At 35.9% G+C, this 20,990-nt stretch overlaps 1 protein-coding gene across 1 annotated transcript in view; it reads left to right on the forward strand.

Annotated features, from left to right (window-relative positions):
- Positions 1-20,990, forward strand: part of MAPK1 (mitogen-activated protein kinase 1) — a 102,018-nt gene that overhangs the window by 49,315 nt on the left and 31,713 nt on the right. The window contains exons 2-3 of the mRNA XM_079152141.1: positions 12,919-13,101; positions 14,895-15,084. Of these exons, the coding sequence (XP_079008267.1) occupies positions 12,919-13,101; positions 14,895-15,084 (373 nt within the window). The remainder of the gene's footprint in view (positions 1-12,918; positions 13,102-14,894; positions 15,085-20,990) is intronic.

A 20,990-nucleotide genomic window follows, 5' to 3' on the forward strand; every position in this document is an offset into this window, starting at 1 on the left:
TACCATTCTTTTTTGACATCTATTGAAATATTTCATTTTTTAAAATACATCTTGTTCTCCCTTTTTAGTGGTTCATTGAAGGCTTCATCCCAGCTGATGACACAATTGGGTGGTGGTGCAAACTTTAGAATGTGGAACCTAATGGGAGGGAATTAGTTCACTGGGGGTATGCCCATGAAGGGGATATTGATACCCTGACCTATCCTCTCTGTCTTTTGACTCTTGGCTGCTAACAAAAAGAGCATGTTCACTCTACCATGCAGTCCCCATTGTTATGTTCTGCCTCACCCACAGGCCCAAAGCAATGGAGCCAAATGATCATGGACTGACATCATAAACAAAAATAAACCTTTCTTTCTACAAGTTGATTTAATTTTTTAAAATTATAATAGCACAACAAAATACATCATCTTACCATCTTACTCATTTTCAAGTGTACAGTTCAGTAGTATAAAGTGTATCTATTGTCATGCAACAGATCTATAGAATTTTTTCATCTCGAAAAACAAACTCCACCTATTGAGCGCTGTCTTCCCATTTCCTCCTCTCGTCTTTGGTAACCACCGTTTTACTTTTTGATTCTGTGAGTATGATAACTGGATACCACATGTGATTAGAAGCATACAGTATGTGTCTTTCTGTGACTGACTTTCTCCATTTAGGATCATGGCCTCACAGTTCATCCATATCATAGCATGTGATAAAGTTACCTTATTCTCGTTTTCTTTCTCTACCTTTATTGGGGAATAATTGACAGATTAAAATCTTAAATATTGATGATGATTAGTTTTTGGGTTTTTTGGTACCAGAGATTGAACCCAGGGATGTTTAACCACTGAGCCACATCCCCAGCTCTTTCTTTTTATTTCTTTATTTTGAGACAGGATCTAGCTAAGTAGCTTAGAGCCTTTCTAAGTTGCTGAGGCTGGCTTTGAATTTGTGATGCTCCTGCCTCAGCCTTCTAAACCACTGGGATTACAAGCATATGCCACCACACCCAGCTGATGGTGATGTTCTGATGTTAAGTATTCATTGTGAAATGATTCCCACAATCAAGCTAATTAAATATATCTTGTCACCTCTTTTCCTGTATGTAGTAAGAACATTGAAGGTCTACTCTCAGCAAATTTCATATATACAATACAGCTTTATTAACTACAGTCACTATGCTGTACATTAGAACTCTAGAATTTATTCATCCTGCACAACAAACTGTACTGTTTAACCAACGTCCCCCAACCCTCCAGACCCTGGCAATCACCATTCTACTATGCTTTTATGACTTTTAGATTCCACACATAAGTAGACAACATGCAGTATGTGTCTTTCTGTGCCTGGCTTATTTAACTTAGTATACTGTCCTCTAGGTTCATCCATGTAATCACATGTTTTGATACATATTGTGAAATCATCATGTAAAGCTAATTAACCTATCCATCATTTCACATACTTAACATTTTTTGTGGCAAGAACATTTAAGACTTAATCTCTTATAGTTTTAAAATAACATACAGTGAATTATTAATAACTATAGTCATCATGCCATACAACAGATCTTCAGAACTTACTAATCTTAACTGATAGTTCATACACTTTAACATCTCCCCATTTTCCCTACCTCCTATCCATACCATGCTCTAATTACTACAGGTTTGTAATGTGTTTTGAAGTTAGGTAAGAGGATGCATCCATCTTTTTCTTGTTCAAGATTCCTTTGACTATTTAGAGTCTTCCATGGTTCCTTATAAATTTGGGGATATTTCTGTGGGGGGAAAAATACTATTGAAATTTTGCACTGAATCTGTAGATTGCTTTGGATAGTATAGACATTTAAGCAATTCTTCCAGCCATGAACACAGGCTATCTTTCCATGTATTTATGCCTTTGATTTCTTTCATCAGTGTTTTTTAGTTTTCAGTGTACAAATCCTTTACGTCCTTGGCTTAATCTATTCCTAATTATTTTGTTGATGCTATTATAAATGTCTCTTGTAGCTTGTTAGTGCATAGAAACAGCTGATTTTCTATGTGAATTTTATATTTGCTACTTAATTTATTCTAACAGGCTTTTTTCTTCTTTTTTTGGTCAAGTCTTTAGAATTTTCTACATATAAGGTAATGTCTGGGCTGGGATTGTTGCTCAGTGGTAGAGGGCTTGCCTGGCACATGTGAGGCACTGAGTTTGATCCTCAGCACCACATAAAAATAAATAAAGGTATTATGTCCATCTACAACTAAAAATATTTTTTTAAAAATGATCATGTCAGGGCTGGAGTTGTGGCTCAGTGGTAGAGCACTTGCCTGGCATGTGTGAGGCCCTGGGTTCGATCCTCAGCACCACATATAGAAATTAAATAAATAAATAAGTAAAATAAAGGTCCATTGACAACTAAAAAAAAAAAAAAAAAAAAAAGATCATGTCTACAGAGACACTTTAAAAATTTCTTTCCAATTTAGCTGCCTTGTATTTCTTTTTCTTGCTTAATTGCTCTGGCTTGCAGTTCTACTACTACATTGAATACAAGTATTGGGAACATTCAACCCTTGTCTTGTTCTTGATCTTAAAGGAAAGACTTTCAGCTTTTCACTGTCAAGCATGTTAGCTGTGAGCTTGCCATATATGGTCTTTTATTTTGCTGAGATATATTCCTGAACTATATTTGCTGAGGTATACATAATTTGATGTTTGTATCATATGAAGCATGTTGAATTGAATTAGCTTATTTTTTAAGACTGAATAATATCCATTGTATGTATATACTACATTTTCTTTATCCATTCATTGGTCAGTGGATATTTGGGTTGCTTTCACAGCTACCCAAATATTTTAGGCTGCTGTGTTTGATCATCAACGTGGGTATGTCATTATCTCTCAGAAATCCTGCTTTAAATTACTTTGGATATATATCCAAAAGTGGAATTACTAGATTACAATGCTAGATTATAATATATTACTAGATTATAATTACTAGATTATAATTACATTAGTTCTGTCTCTAATATTTTGAGGAAGCTCCATACTGTGTTGTGCAGTAACTATGCCACTTTACATGCCCATCAACAGTGCACAGGGTTCCAAGTTTTCCCCATCCTTGTCAATATTTCATATCTTCTGTTTTTCTCAATAGTGACAATCCTGATAAGTGTGAGATATTAACTCACTATGGTTTTGATTTACATTTCTCTAATGATTAGTGATGTTGAACATCTTTCATATGCTTCTTGGCCAATTGTGTATCTTCACAGAAATGTGTATTCACCATGATGCTTTAATTTTATTCTTTTTTTATTATTGTTTTTCATAGTTGTAGATGGACATAATACCTTTATTTATTTATTTTTATGTGGTCCTGAGAATCAAACCCAGTGCCTCACACGTGCTAAGCAAGTATGCTACCACTGAGTTAAAACCCGAACCCCAGTGCCTTAATTTTAATGTGTTTCTTTTTTAATGAAACATTCTTGGATTCTTTTTTATATTTAAAAAAAAAATTTTTTTTTTTTTTTTTTAGTTATAGATGGGCACATTTGTCTTTATTTATTTATTTATTTTTATGTGGTGCTGAGAATCAAACTTAGTGCCTCACACATGCCAGGCAAGTGGTCTACCACTGGGCTACAGCCCCATCCCATGTTCTTGGATTCTTATGGTAAATATTACTTGGTCATAATGATTTTTTTTTTTTAACCACCATTATTGGGGATTGAACCTAGGAATGCTCTACCACTGAGGTATATCTACAGCCCTTCATATTTTTTCATATCGAGATAGGGTCTCGCTAAGTTGCCCATGGTAGTCTGAAACTTGTGAGCTCCTAAGTAGCTAGGATTAGCCTTGTACCACCATGCCCACCTTGGATTATTCTTTTAATGTGTTGTGAAATCATATTTATTCATTTATCTTTTGATGTTTATATTCAAGTTTGTGCTTAGACAAAAACTTGGTCTTTAATTTTGGTTTTCATTCATTTCATCTTAATCATATTTAAAGGTTGTTTGCTTTATAGGGATTAGTTAAGAAACTATTTTTTCTCTTTCATTTTTGAAACTTTTTTCTCAACTTTGAAGTTTATAGAACCTTTGAATTTTTTCCTTTTGAAAAAAGCAAGTTTATCAGTTAAAAGGAAAAATATAAGTATCCTGAATTTAATCCATCCCAACACTGATAATCACAAATCACATTACATTCCCATACTGCAATTAATTATAAATTGTTTAGAAGACATTTATTTAAAGTACAGAACTGTAGTGTATCTCTAGTTGGAGAGAAAAGGGAGAAAAACAAAAACAGGGTTGACTATAGCAAACTGATTTTAAACACAAACTATTAAGAGGCACTAAAAAGTTCATGGTAAAAGATCAGTTAATGAAGTATGTTTGCCAAGTATCAGAACACTAAAATATATAAAACAAAATGGAGAAAACCAAGGAGATATAGCAAATGTAGGATTTTTATGAAGAATGTAACCTCTTAGTGATCAGTACTATTATGATTATATTAACCAAAAATGCAGCAAAAAGGATAGAGAGACCAAAACAGACCATACTCCATGGTCAGGGTCACACTTTCTTTTCAAATAGGAATGGCCTTCTAACTTAAAAGATGTCAGTTGTTTCATCACTGAATGTTGATACAAAGTGGGACACACCAACCTGCAATCTTGTTGGATTATCATTTTGTAAAGCAAATATGTGATTTGACTACTATTTAGTAAAACAAGAAATTTTGGGCTGGGGATATAGCTCAGATGGTGGCCCTTCGTTTAATCCCCAGAACTGGAAAAAAAAAAAAAAAAAAACTAGAAATTTATAAAGATGAGTTTGAACGAGTGTTTCACATCTTTTTAAATTGTTTATTCGTTCATTCATTCATTTTTGCATGACTAAGAATGAAACCCCAGGGCTTCATTCCTGCCACTAAGCTATAACCTCAGCCCTTTATTAATCAATGGTCCCTTTTGTTGAAGATGTGATCTTTATATGATTTGAATTACCAAAAATTATTAATTTTTTAAAAAATTTTTACAGATTGCATTTTAATTCATTGTACACAAATGGGGTAAAAATTTTCACTTTTATGGTTGTACACAGTGTAGATTCACAATATCCATGTAATCATAAATGTACATAGGGTAATACTGTTTCATTCTGCTATCTTTCTGTCCCCTACCCGCTCCAATCCCATTTTCCTCTGTCCCCTGCCCCTCCGACTGCATTTTCCTGAGCACCAACCAAAGTTCCTTCATAAGTCTCTCCCTCCCCACCCCCCTCGTTATATATTGACATGCACTTACAGAGAAAACATTCGGCCTTTGGTTTTTTGGGCTTGGCCTATTTCACTTAGCATATTTTCCAACTTCATCCATTTATCAGCAAATACCATAATTTTATTCTTCTTTATGGCTGAGTAATATTCCATCATGCAGTTTCTTTAGCCATTCATCATTTGAAGGGTATCTAGGTTGATTCCATAATGTAGCTATTGTGAATTGAGCAGCTATAAACATTGATGTGACTGCTTTACTGTAATATGCTGAGATTAAGTCCTCTGGACATAAACCAAGGAGTGGGATAGCTGGGTCAAATGGTGGGTTCATTCCAGGTTTTCTGAGGAATCTCCATACTGCTTTCCCGAGTGGCTGCACCAGTTTGCAACTCCACCATTTATGTATGAGTGTGCCTTTTTCCCCACATCCACGCCAACACTTATTGCTTGTGTTCTTACAGTAGCTATTCTAATTGGAGTTAGGTGAAATCTTAGGGTGGTTTTGATTTGCATTTCTCTACTTACTAGAGATGCTGAGCACTTTTTCATATATTTGTTGATCACCTATATATCTTCTGTGAAGTGTCTGCCCAGTTCCTTAGCCCATTGATTGAGTTCTTTGTATTTTGGGTGTAAAGTTTTTTAAGTTCTTTATAAACTTTGGAGATGAGTGCTCGGTCTGAAGTATGTGTGGAAAAGATTTTCTCCCACTCTGTAGGCTCTCTTTTCACATTATTGATTGTTTCCTGTGCTGAGAAAAAACTTTTTAGTTTGAATCTTTCCCATGTAGTGATTCTTGCTTTTATTTCTTGCGCTATGGGGGTCTTCTTAAGAAAACTTGGTCCTAAGCCAACATGATGGAGATTTGGGTCTATTTTTTCTTCTATTTGATGAAGGTTCTCAGGTCTAATTCCTAGATCCTTGATCGATTTTGAGTCGAGTTTTGTACAGGATGAGAGATAGCGGTTTAATTTCATTTTATTGCATATGAATTTCCAGTTTTGCCAGCACCATTTGTTGAAGAAGCTATCTTTCCTCCATTGTAAGTTTTTGGCACCTTTGTCTAGTATGAGATAACTATACTTTATGTGGGTATGTCTCTGTGTCTTCTGTCCTGTACCATTGGTCTACCTGTCTATTTTGGTGCCAATACCATGCCATTTTTGTTACTCTTGCTTATAGTAGAGTTTAAGGTCTGTTATTGTGACACCACCTGCATCACTCTTCCTGCCCAGGATTGCTTTGGCTCTTCTGGGTCTTTTGTTCTTCAGATGAATTTCATGATTCCTTTCTCTATTTCTGTGAGAAATGTCTTTGGGATTTTAATTGGAATTGTGTTAAATCTGCATAGCGCCTTTGGATGTATGGCCATTTTGATAGTATTAATTCTGCCTATCCAAGAACATGGGAGGCCTTTCTATTTTCTGAGGTCGTCTTCAATTTCTTTCTTTAATGTTCTGTAGTTTTCATTGTAGAGATCCTTCACCTCTTTGGTTAACTTGATCCCCAAGTTGTGTTTTTTTTTTTTTTTTGTTTTTGTTTTTTTTGTTGTTTGTTTGTTTGTTTTTGAGGCTATTGTGAATGGAGTTGTTTTTCTCATTTCCCCTTCAGCTGTTTCGTCGCTTATGAATAAAAATGCATTAGATTTATGCATGTTGATTTTATATCCTGCTATTTTGCTGAATTCATTTATTAGGTCTAGAAGTTTTCTCTTTGGAGTTTTTTGGATTCTCTAAATATAGAACCATGTCATCGGCAAATAGTGACAGTTTGAGTTCTTCTTTACCTATTCCTATCCCTTTATTGTCTTTGGTTTGTCTAATTGCTCTGGCCAGTATTTCAAGGATGATGTTGGATAGAAGTGGTGAAAGAGGGCATCTCTGTCTTGTTCCAGTTTTTAAAGGGAATGCTTTCAGTTTTTCTCCATTAAGAAGGATGTTGGCTGTGCGCTTAGCATAAATAGCCTTTACAATGTTGAGGTATGTTCCTATTATCCCTATTTTTTCTAGTGTTTTGAGCATGAAGGGGTATTGTATTTTGTCAAACACTTTCTCTGTGTCAGTTGAAATAATCATATGATTCTTAACCTGAAGTCTATTGATGTGATGAATTACATTTATTGATTTCCAGATGTTGAACCAACCTTGCATTCCTGGGATGAACCCCACTTGATCGTGGTGCACTATCTTCTTAATATGTTTTTGTATGCAATTTGCCAGAATTTTCTTAAGGATTTTTGCATCTATATTCATCAGAGATATCAGTCTAAAATTTTCTTTCCTTTTTTTTTTGGCGGTGCTGGGAATTGAACCCAGGGCCTCTTGTGCTTGCAAGGCAAGCACTCTACCAACTGATGTATCTCCCCAGCCCATATTTTCTTTCCTTGATGTGTCTTTGTCTGGTTTTGGTATCAGAGTGATATTAGCTTATAGAATGAGTTTGGAAGGATTCCATTCTTTTCTGCTTCCTGGAATGCTTTGAAGGGGTATTGGAATGAGTTCTTCTTTGAAATCTTGCACAACTTGGCTGAGACTCCATCTGGTCCCGGGCTTTTCTTGGTTGGTAGGCTTTTGATGGCTTCTTCTATTTCATTGCTGGAAATTGATCTATTTAGATTGTGTATGTTCTCCTGGTTCAGTTTGGGAGGATCATATGTCTCTAGAAATTTGTTGATGTCTTTGATATTATCTATTTTGTTGGAGTATAGATTTTCAAAGTAGCTTCTCGTTATGTTCTGTATTTCAGTGGTGTCTGTCGTGATGTTTCCTTTTTCATCATGAATTTTTAGTAATTTGGTTTTCTCTCTCATTTTTTTTGTTAGTGTGGCTAAGAATTTATCTATTTTGTTTACTCTTTCAAAGAACCAACTTTTTGTTTTGTCAATTTTTTGAATTGTTTCTTTTGTTTCAGTTTCATTGATTTCAGCTCTGATTTTAATTATTTCCTGTCTTCTACTACTTTTGGTGTTGTTCTTCTTTTTTCTAGAGCTTTGAACTGTAATGTTAGGTCATTTTAGTCTTTTCTTGAATGCGCTCCATGCAATGACTTTTCCTCTTACAATTGATTTCATAGTGTCCCAAAAATTTTGATATGTTGTATCATCATTCTCATTTACCTCTAAGAATTTTTTAATCTCCTCCCTGATGTTTTCTGTTATCCTTGCTTTATTCAATAGTATATTATTTAGTCTCCAGGTATTGGAGTAATTTCTGTATTTTATTGTCATTTATATCTACTCTGAGTCCAGTATGATCTGATAGAATACAAGTTAGCATCTCTATTTTTGTGCATATACTAAGGGCTACTTTGTGGCATAACATATGGTCTGTTTTTGAGAAGGTTACATGTGCTGCTGAGAAGAGAGTGTATCTGCTTATTGATGGATAGAATATTCTATATATGCCTGTTAAGTCTAAGTTATTGATTGTGTTATTAAGTTCTGTTGTTTCTTCGTTTAGTTTTTGTTTGGAAGACCTATCCAGTGGTGACAGTAGTGTGTTAAAGGCACCCAGAATTATTGTGTTGTGGTCTCTTTGATTCCTGGCGAGAAGGATTTGTTTGATATTCATGGATGCACCATTGTTTGGGGCATAAATATTTAGAATCGTTATTTCTTCCTGATTTGTGGTTCCCTTAAGCAGTATAAAATGTCACTCTTTATCCCTTCTGACTAACTTTGGCTTGAATTCCACTTTATCTGAAATAAGGGTGGAAACCCCCACTTTTTTACTGAGTCTGTGTGCATGGTAGGTTTTTTCCCATCCTTTTACCTTTAGTCTGTGGATGTCTTTTTCTACAAGATGAGTCTCTTGACGGCAGCATATTGTTAGGTCTTTCTTTTTAATCCAGTATGCCAGTCTGTGTCTTTTGATTGATGAGTTTAGGTCATTAATGTTTAGGGTTATTATTGAGATATGATTTGTATTCCCAGTCATTTGGGCTTATTTTTGGTTTTTAACATGGCTTGGTTTATTCTTTGGTTGATCTTTCCTTTAAGGTAGTTCCTCCCTTTGCTGACCTACATTGTTGTTTTTCATTTCCTCCTTATGGAATATATTGTTGAGAATATTCTGTAGTGTGCAGGCTTTCTATTTGTAAATTCTTTTTTTTTTTTTTTGTATTATAAATATTGACTTTATTTTTTTTTTTTTTTATTTTAAACAAATGGGATACATGTTGTTTCTCTGTTTGTACATGGCATAAAGGCATACCATTTGTGTAATCATAAATTTACATAGAGCAATGTTGTTTGATTCATTCTGTTATTTTTTCCCTTCCCCCCACCCCTCCCACCCCTCTTTACCCTCTATACAGTAGTTCCTTCCTCCATACTTGCCCCCCTCCCTAACCCTAACTCTAACCCTTCCCTCCCCCCCATTATGTGTCAACCTCCACTTATTAGCGATATCATTCTGTAAATTCTTTTAACTTTCGTTTATCATGGAAGGATTTTATTTCATCTTCAAATCTGTAGATTAGTTTTGCTGGGTATAGGATTCTTGGTTTGCAACCATGTTCTTTCAGAGCTTGAAATATGTTGTTCCAGATCCTTCTAGCTTTTAGAGTCTGGGCTGAGAAATCTGCTGACGTCCGTATTGGTTTCTCCCTATATGTAATCTGATGCTTTTTTCTCTTGCAGCCTTCAAAATCCTATCTTTATTTTGTATTTTAGCCATTTTCATTACAATGTTCCTTGGTGTGGGTGTGTTGTGATTTTGTGCATTTTGTGTTCTGTAAGCCTCTTGTATTTGATTTTCTATTTCATTCTTCAGGTTTGGGAAATTTTCTCCTTTCATTTTATTGAATAGGTTGTTTATTCCTTTGGTTTGTATCTCTGTGCCTTCCTCAATCCCAATAATTCTTAAATTTGGTCTTTTCATGATGTTCCATAGTTCTCGGAGGTTTTGTTCATGTTTTTTTACCATCTTCTCTGATCAACTTTATTTTCAAGATTAAATATTTTACTTCATTATCTGAGATTTTGTCTTCCAAGTGGCCTAGTCTGTTGGTGATGCTTTCCATTGAGAATTTTATTTGGTTTATTGTTTTCTTCGTTTCAAGTATTTGTTTGTTTGATTTGTTTGTTTTTAAGAATCTCTGTCTCTTTGTTGAAATGATCTTTTGCTTCCTGCAGTTGCTCTTTCAACTGTTAATTGGAGTGATTGTTCATTGCCTGCATTTGTTCCCTTATTTCATCCTTTGCTTCACGAATCATTTTAATTATGTGTATTTTGAAGACCTTTTCTGACATTTCTTCTACCATATTTTCACTAGATTCTATTAATATAGAATCTAGTTTTGTTTGGAATATTTTCTTCCCTTGTTTTTTCATGTTGTTCACGTATCTTCCCCTCCATCCGTGCAGATCTGGGGTATTGCAGTTTCCCCCCTGTAGTCTTATAGTGACCCTCTAGGTTTCTAAAACCTCTTCTTTAAGGGGGAGATCAATATTAGCAGCACCCAGTACAGACAATATGTAGCCCTAAACCAAACAGCTCCTATGAAGGCATTAACAATATTGTCATAACAAACAGAATGAGTTCAATTATAATCTACAGTATAACAAACAGTTTGCAGTAAGGTCTGCAGTTTCTAATGGAGGACAAAGAATATGGAAGAACAGAGAAGATGGGGAGGGGTGTAGGATGTAACTGTTAGTGGGATAGGGTAAGAGTATATAGAAGTTCTAGATCGTAGAAAGTGTGAAAGTGTAATCAAAAGAAGTTGGTTGTTACCATGACAAAAGGGAGAAAGAGAATGAGGAAATAGGTAAACAAAAGGAAAATAGAGCAAGAAAAGTAACGAAGTAAAACATTTAAAAATTTCAAAATTGAGGGGGGAAAAAAGTCAATACTATAACAGTCGTATAGTATTCAAATCTCCAGTCTTCAATAGCCTGGTACATGAGAGGTACCTGACTATGAGCTTCTGGGATAACCCAATATGGCCGCTCTGGCTTCCAAATGTGTTGGCAAATGGGGAGCTGAAGCACGGGGGTGTAGGCGTGGTCGTTCAGGGTCCTGGAGGCAGGTTGCGGTTATTCAGGCAGAAGGGGTCCTGGAGATGGGGCTCGGTCAGTCCGGCCTGGGATTCTACAGGTCCTGGCTGTTGTCTCAAAATGACAGCAGCCACGTGTAACCAAACCTGCAGGTTCTGTGACAGTGGACTTCCAGGCAACAGCAGGCAGCTGGCGATTCGTTAGCGGTGTGTGGTCGGTCTGCTGGCTACTGACAGATGATTTGCAGGTGAACCTCAGGTGGTGGGTAGTTGAAAGGCACGTAGCAGGCAAGAGGCAGGCAAATGGTGGATGATAGGTGCCAGTCAGTGAGGAATCTACACTCAAAACAGTCGATATGCTGGCAGACTGCAGGTGAACGCAGTGAACAAATGGGGTAAAGAGCAGGCGATTGATAAGCAGCAAAGACTGCCTCACCAAGAAACAGATATCCTCTCCTTGAAACCCGAGTTATGGAGTGACAAGGAATGCAGCCTCCCTCTAGTCCTCCATCTTGGATCCTCTCCCAAAAATGTTTTTATTTTTAAAAATATTTATTCTCAATGTTGGATAAACTTGCTTAAACTACACATCCAAATTATTCTTCTATTCGAGGAAATATATTTCATTTCACAGCATTAAGGGACAGTATACAGTATCTTAATGGCATTGTGGAATAATTGAAGCTGAAAAAGTCAAATTCCCTCCTACTATGTTTCCCTCCTAAAGCATAGTCTTGTGGTAGAATCAGACAAATGCAACAATTCTTAAAATAAACTGATAAATATCGTTATGAAAGCACAATCTTTCGTTGAAGTTATTTTACTTGCCCCTACCCTGGGAAAATAAGAAACAAGATTGTATTGCCTATAAGTGTTATTTCATTGCTTTGATCAATAGATGAGATGTGACATTTATTAATATAAAATCTTCATAGAAAACATTTCAATAGAATGTTGATTATGAACATAATTATACTCAAGGTTTAAATTCATCGTGAAATTGAACATATAATTTTTATTCTTCTGCTTGAAATTATATTAAGTTGGATTTTAAGTGGGCCCTGTGTTTTGGCTATGAAAATATTTACTGAAGTCTACTTTATAGGTTTTGTTGTAATACTAGCCCAACATCCTAGTTCTGTTTCTTGGGCACAGAATAGAAATGTGTCATTTTGCAATTAAGAGAAACAGTATTGATACAGAAGTAGTCAAGGCATTCTATTGGGTCTTTGTTAGGGATGAAGATGTAATTAATCGTTTGAACATTTTCTGCTGAGTCAGGAATTTACTACAGCAGTAAGTTCTTCTTTTGGGGGCAGAAGTGATTACTCTCACCAGAATACGATTGCTATGTAAGACAGTGGGAAATGATTTTGTGTATCTGGCATAAACCCATGTTTTGGGCTTATGAAAATGGGCATCTACCCAGGGAACAAGGCCAAGTCCTCTGTCACGTTTGAGGTTTGGTCATTGCCATATTCTGTCAGCTGTTTTCTTCCTACCTTGAGACTTTTTTTAATGGATAACAAACCTGCTACCTTCATAGTTATGAAACAAATATTTACACAGAATAAAATTTTAATATTGTATTCTTTCCTCCAAGATATTCTGTGGGCTGTTGTTAATACCATCTCCCCCCCTCACTTTTTTTTTAAGCTCTGCCTATGATAATATCAACAAAGTTCGAGTAGCTATCAAGAAAATCAGCCCTTTTGAGCACCAGACCTACTGCCAGAGGACCCTGAGGGAGATAAAGATCTTACTGCGCTTCAGACATGAGAACATCATTGGCATCAATGATATTATTCGGGCACCAACCATCGAGCAAATGAAAGATGTGTATCCTTTTCTGGCAATTAGCTGACTCTACTGTTTAATCACCTTGTTGAGTAAATGTAACTTAAAGTTTACTAGACTTATCAGAGTAAAGGAAAAATATATAAAGCATATTTAAGAGGAGATTGTAATCTGCTTGCTGTTTCCCATAATGCTTGCATCTTTTAAATTTTTTTTTCTCTCATTTTATCATTTGTCAGTAATTAATTTTAGTATCTTTTAGGTAAGTCCAATGTTTTCTTTGTTGGTTGCAGTAAAGATTTTCTTTAAATGTAGTTATGGAAAATATTGGTTAATATAATTTCCAGTCATGTGTTTTCCATTCAGTGATGGTTTGTTATCATGGTGAAAAAGGAAACGAAAAGGCAGTCCAGAAAGAGGATTCACCAGATACCATCTAAGTCAAATCTGTACTGTCCTGATCTTTGACAGTATCATCACTTTATCTTTAAAGTGAAGGAACTTGGCCTCATGATCTTTAAGGCCATCTTCACCCTGAAATTAATGTGAATAACCATGACTAACATTAGAAATCTGGATTATGGTCGAGCATGGTGACACACACCTATAATCCCAGCAACTGAGGAGGCTGAGGCAGGAGGATCACAAGTTTGAGCCCAGCTTCAGCAATTTAGCAAGGCCTTAGGTGATTTAGTGTGACCCTATCTTAAAATAAAAAATAAAAAGGGCTAGGGTTGTAGCTCAGTGGTAAAGTCCCTCTGGATTCAATCCCTAGTACCAAAAAAAAAAAAGAAAAGAAAAGAAAAGAATCTGGATTAAGCAAATCCAGAGGATATTGCCTGGGTAAAGACTACAAATGGAGGAGGCATTAAGCATGCTAAAGGCTACTGTAACATTCCTACCAATTTGTGGTTTAACTCTTCCTGGAAACTTCAGTTTGCTCTTTCCAAGGGGCCCTCTTCATTTTTAAATAGCTCTGTTAATAAGGTATAGTGATATTTTTAAGTGAAATGACTCCTACTGCTACCACCTGTTGGTCCTACTTTATTTCCCTTTTGCTCTGAAAACAAGACTCTTGCAGATGACAGGTTTTTAAGTCCTGTGTCTTGAGTTCCATGTAGGTCTCATCTAGCACAAATATAAGAAACAGAATAGTATTTATGCAGAAATGAATTTAAAAAATACAAAAATATAATGGGGTAATGTTAAAAACACAAGGCTTCTGTAAGAAAGAAGGTAGCCATGCAAGAAAGCAAGAGAAGCAAAGTGAGCACACAGTCCTTCTTAGCATAACTTCCCTTGGTCTTATTTTTTATAGGATCTTAGTCAAAGAATTTTTTTAAACATTAAGATGAGGGTTGGATTTAGTATCCATGTGTTTCCAGAGTTTTATGGTTATTTTTCGAGGATATGAGGGGGTGACAAAAAGGAAGGAAGAAAAGAATAATGACATTACAAGTGGTTACTGGGCCAAAGAAATGAAGGAGTCAGTGCTTTTGGCCAGCACCCACCCTCTGTAAACTTGAGGGGGGTTATTGATGGTAGTTTAGAGACTAAGGAAGTTGAGATTAGCTAATATTTCAGTTTCAGTTTTTAGGGCCTAAAATCAGCCACATTATACACATATAATGTCTGTTTTCTCATAGGACCTAAGCAAGGAGTTAACTATTTCAGATTCCTTCCAGAAAGATACACCAAATTTTCTTCAGTTTCTCCTTTTCTTGAAAACCTTATGGGCCATTTGGGAAGAGAACTGAGAGAAAGTGAAGTTTGTTGTTAATGTTTTACTAAGTGTGACCAGCTATTTGGTATTTTACTTTAACCTCTCCATACAGATATATAGTACAGGACCTCATGGAAACAGACCTTTACAAGCTCTTGAAGACACAGCACCTCAGCAACGACCATATCTGCTATTTTCTTTACCAGATCCTCAGAGGATTAAAATATATCCATTCAGCTAACGTTTTGCACCGTGACCTCAAGCCTTCCAACCTGCTGCTCAACACCACTTGTGATCTCAAGGTCAGCCAGGCTATTTATTTTAGGGTGATGTATATTGGGGGGGGGGCTCTTACTAATGCATTGTTACTTATCATGCATATTTAAGATTATTCCAGAATACACTTAAATAGCAAAAGATGCAAGTAAAGGGTGCTAGTCATCATCTTCTCTATCCCCTTCTTTCTTTCTAGAGATAATAAATATGTGTGCCTTTTTATATTTTTCTGTGCAAATAATGTGTTGTTTTTAAATGTTTCATTAGCAAGTTTTTGTTCACACTTTCTATAAGAAACACTCAGAAATTGACAGAAAACAACCTTATTGTCTTTAGTCTTCAATAAGACCTTTCATAAACGGAGGAAAACTCAAGATCTTTTATAGTCTTCAAATTTATTCTGAAAATATGCAGCATTTATTCATTTCTGGTTTAACAGATAGCAGAAAAGGGAGATCTACAGATATCTTAGTTGTAATGAAGGAATATAAATTCAGACTAGTATATATTAATAATTTAAAATTAAAAGGGCTGGGAAGATAGCTCAGTCAGGAGAGTGCTTGCCTTGTAAGCACAAGGTGCTGGGGCTCAGTGGCAGAGCGCTTGCCTTGCACATGTAAGGCACTAGGTTTGATCCTCAGCATCTCATAAAAATAAACAATACAAGATGCAGTATTCCCCACATTGATCTACAGATTTAGTTCAGTCCCTATCACATCCCCAGTAGCTTTGTTTTTTGGTTTGGGAGGTTTTGTTTGTTTTAAGAAATTGATAGACTAATTCTAAAATTCATGTAGAAATTCAGGAGACCTAGTGTAACCAAACAGTATTAGAAGTGAGCAAAGTTGGAAGACTTGCATTTTTTGAAGACTCACACTTTCTGATTTCAAAATTTACTACAAAGGTATGATAATTAAGACAGAGTATAGTACTGGCCAAAGGATAGATATAGAGGAGAACTGATAGTCAATAAATAAACCCCATGTGTCTGTGGCCAACTGATTTTTCTTTGCTTGTCTAGAGGATTCCCTGAAGTGAGGGCTGAGACTCACTTTTTTTAATTTTTTTGGTTCTGGGGATTGAACCCAGGGCTTTGTGCTTGTGAGGCAAGCACTCTACCAACTGAGCTGTATCCCCAGCCCTGGTCAACTGATTTTTGACAAGGATATCAAGACCACTTGGTAGGGAAAGAATCATCTTTTCAACAGATGATACTGGGACATCTGGATAGCCACATCAGAAGAATGAAATTGGTTGTCTGCCTTGTACAAAAATGAATTCAGAAACAGATCAGAGACCTAACTTTAATAACTAAAACTTATAATGCTATTAGGAAACATATGAATAAGTCTTTTTGATTTTGTGTTAGGTAGAGCTTCTTAAACATGACACCAAAAGCATAAACAACAAAAGAGAAAAAAGTTGGATTCCATTAAGTTGTGAAGCTTGACCTACAAAGTAATTATTCAAAAAAGTGAAATGACAACCTGCAAAATGAGAAAAGCCATGTATCTGATAAGGGACTTATAACTAGAATATAGTCAACCCTCTGCTTTGTGGGTTCAGCATCCATAGGTTCTGCATGCATGGATTCAACCAACTACAAATAGAAAATACTTGGAGAATAAAATACATCTGTACTGACATCAGCAAACTTTTTTTTCTTGTCATTATTTCCCGAGCAATACCATATAACAATTCTTCAGTGTTTAAGTAGCATTTAAATCATAAAAAGTATTATAAGTAATCTAGAGATTAAAGTATATGGGAGAATATTTGTGTTGTACGCAAATATTATGCCATTTATGTAAGAGATTTGATAAGCCTCTGTTGGTTTTGGTATCCTTGGCGTCCTGGAATCAATTCCATACAGATACTTAGAGATGACTATATATGAAGAATTCTTACAACTCAATGGTAAAAAGTAAACAGCCCAAATTAAAAATGGGGAAAAGATCTTAATAGACCTTTTTCTGAAAAAGATATTCAAATGAACAATAAGAATATGAAAAGATGCTTGACATCATTAGTCGGTAGGAAAAATATAATCAAAACCACGTGAGATACCATTTAACACACATTAGATTGACTGTGATCAAAACAGAACGTAACAAGCATTGGCAAGGATTTTACTCCTAAGTATATACCTGTCTCCAAAAAAATATTTGTCCAATAGTGTTCATGGCAGTATTTCCTTGTAGCTACGAAGTGGAAACAATCCAGATGCCCAGCTAATTAAGGATTATTAAAATGTTGTAGATCCATCACAATGAGAACTACAAAGGAGTTAAGTACTACTATGCTACAACTTTGATGAATCTTTCAAACATTAAGAAAAACATCTAAGAAGTATACCTGTAGATATATAGCAATAATCATTTCTCTGGATTTCTGTCCTGTGTCATTTATATTAGGTCAGGGAGATGAGTGTCTGTCTGCTCCTAAAATCTGAAAACTGATAAATAAGAAATCCAATAAACAGATCATCATAATAATGTGTTATGACTGAGATACAGAAAAGAGTTGTATACAAATGCAAAGGAGAGAGATGAACCAGTTCTGGATATGTGAGAGGTATCAGGATGAAGGTGGTATCCATGCTAGCCCTCTGAGGATGGGCTGACTTTCAGTAACTGAGTGGCTGTATTGGGCATAGAATATTGTATGCAGAAGGAATTATGGAAATAAAAATAAGTAAGGAAGTAGTACAAAAACACTAAATCCTCTTCTGTGTGGTTGGAGCATTAAATGAATCATAGAGAATTAGTCATTGACTCTAGGGTGGAGAGGTTGGTGGGAAGTAAATTATGGAGAGCCCTCTGTAACTAAGAAAGGCAGAGAGGACCTAGAGCGGTGGCACACACCTGTAATCCCAAAGACTCAGAAGACTGAGTCAGGAGGGTCACAAGTTTGAGGCCATCCTAGACAATTTAGTGAGACCCTGTCTCAATAAAAAAATGAAAAGACTGGGGAGGTAGCTCAGTGGTAGAGCATGCCTGGGTTCAATTTGAAGAGGGGAAAAAAAGGTAATGGGTTTCCATAATCAGATGGTCAGCTTGCTCACTGTCACTGGATATTTGAAACCAAGTACCCCACATCCAGTGAGATGTGGAGATTAAAAGTTGGACCATTGCCTCTTAGAATCCTTATATAGATTCTTGACCTTTCCACATGGGCAGTAACTATCTTCTTGCTCCTGGATCTGTGCAACTAAAAGCCAGTGGGTACAATAAGATTGAAGCTGCTTTTAGCAATGATGACACTACTTCTTGGCTCTTAGAGGTTTTTTTGGAAAGTTACAAAGAGTATTTGTTTCCCAGTTGTTTTTTTTTTTTTTTTTTTTCCTTCTATGACAGACTATTTTTGTTTTTGGAGATACATTCCCAGTCAGTTCTTTAGTATATAATATTTCTGGAAACATTTGCTCTTTAATTTTGCTTGGAAATGCTCATCCTTGAGAATAAAACAGAAAGAACCAGACTACTTTCTTTATCACTTCACTGTGAATGGACTTGTCTTTACTTAGGGCCATTTTATTCACCTACTCACCCAAACTTATATCCACACTGATAAATGAGTTGTTGGTCATCTTCATGATCCAGGCATTATTTTCAAAACCCACTTTAACATGGAGAGTCAGAAATATAAGAAGATATTTTATGTATTTAAATTAGTACAGTTCACTCACATCTTTAAAGTGTGCATATATCATTCCTATGGATATAGATACTTAGGAGAGCATTGCACTCCAAAGATGATTATGATGTGTCATTGAGGTCACTGGTTTATCACAGCAAGCATGTACAGACAGGACAGGGTGCAGTGGCAGTTTGTAGTTCATAAATGATGGTTGAGAGAGTGTCTTGTGACTGTAATACCTATCTCTCAAGCCCCTGTGCCTGGAAACTTTGTAACCTACATCCTTACCGAACTTTGTTATTTTAATAGATCCTTTGGAATTTCCAAGCAGGCAGTATGTTTTTGGTGTTGTCATATTGATAACTTTAGAGAGAGAAAAAATGACATGAAATTTCCATTGATGACCATGAAGGGAGCTATAAAATCTTCAAGAGGCATAAACCCCACAACTCCTTTATTTTTTAAATTATATTCAGTGACTTGAGAACCTGATATTTCTGTGTCCTATACTAAGTGAGGGAGGTACAAATGATAAAAATATGGTCCCCCCCTTACACCAACTCACTTCTCTGAGAATTGGTAACTAAAAGGAAAGGATTAAACATTTTTCCTCCTCCCCCCCCCCCCCCCCCCCCCCAGTGAGAAACTAGGATCTGTGCATCAGGGTAAACAAATAACTCCAGTTGATGAACCATAGCCCTTTTAAAAGAATGCTAGCTAGTAAATGCAGGAGAATAATAAAATTAGAAACATCACTATTTTGCAACCACCAGTAAAACAGTCGACTGTATACCATCACCTTGCTTTATTCCAGTTCCCTGGGTGGGCTGTTACAACCTCTTCTACCATAACCCCTCTTCACCTCACACCTATACCATATCCAGGTCTTTAACCCACTCTTATTACCTATGTGCTCCATCCCCCACCAGATTGCTATGCCTCTCCCCTATCCCATAGGGACTTAATGTTTCATGATCTCACTTAATGGCTTTCAGACCAGATTTCTTGGGGAAAAAGGGAATAGGAACGACACATTTGGTTTTAATTTTAATTAGACATATTACATCATAGTGTTAGGGTACATTGTCTGCCTGGTAAGTGAGTATTTTCAATTCTAATATTTTTTCCTTCTTCCTAAATATTGCCACATTGAAAAATATAATTTTATTACCATTATTATTAATGTGATATTTTAGCCCTGATTTTTATTTTAAAAGATAGTGATTCATATATTATGAAAAATAGTCATTACTAGAATCTGCCAATTAATCCATCCAGGTTGTGCTTCTCAAAACCATTTCAAGTAAGGCATTTTTTTCAAGTGTTGGATGTCCACTGTGTGTAAAACAGGAATAAAAAGTAGATCAAGTACGCCATTTTCTAGGGACTTACATTGTAACTGAGGAAACAGGCACTTAACACAATTGTTTATTATGGATTGTGATAGTATACTTTAATATAAATCTAACCAAATAGTATGGGAGTTCATAAAAGTAAGCAGGTAATTCTTGGTGGTGGTTTTAATTTCTAGGAAACTCCTCAGAAGAGTTTTCATGTAGATATGTAGCATACTGGAATGGCATGGATAGAGGACCACAGGTGAGATGATGTTTAGTCATGGAAAGGAGAATAGGTCTAAAGTAAATTGAATCAAAGGTGATGGTGAGAGATAAAAACAATCTGGAAGTTAGTTTGGCAGTTTGAAAGTCATGAAAGTCATGCTTTGAGTTTGGTCTGAAAGTGATGCTTTCAGTTTGGTCTTTGGGCTAGGGTTGTAGCTCAGTGGTAGAGTGCTTGCCTAGCATGTGTGAGGCACTGAGTTTGATCCTTAGCACCACATAAAAATAAATAAAGATATTCTGTCCATCTATAATTAAAATATTTAAACAGAGAGTTTGGTCTTCATTCAAGCCAAAGACATGACTTATTATTTTAGAAATAACAGGCAGGAATTTAGAGGATGCAAGCAGGAATATGAATTTTTATCTAAAGCTACACAAACTAAAGACAATAGCAGTTGAGATGTAGGAGAGTGGCCAGTTCAAGAAATGTTTTGGAAGGTTCCAGCTACATTGCCCACTCCTTGCCCCTCAAACCTGCCCAGCTGGTTCTTCTCCAGGACATTGTTCTGGCTTTCCCCAGGTTTCCTCAGGGGAGGCATCTCTTCAGTAGTATCATTTTATGTGTCTTCATCAGGAAGTGCCTGTCTCATTACAGTTAACTGTTCAGTACTAATGTAGTTTCTTTTGCTCTAGGACAAATCACCCAAAAACAGTGACCTAAAATAGCAATG

The sequence above is a fragment of the Sciurus vulgaris genome (genome assembly GCF_902686455.1).
Source record: "Sciurus vulgaris genome assembly, chromosome: 8".
Classification (NCBI taxonomy): domain Eukaryota; kingdom Metazoa; phylum Chordata; class Mammalia; order Rodentia; family Sciuridae; genus Sciurus; species Sciurus vulgaris.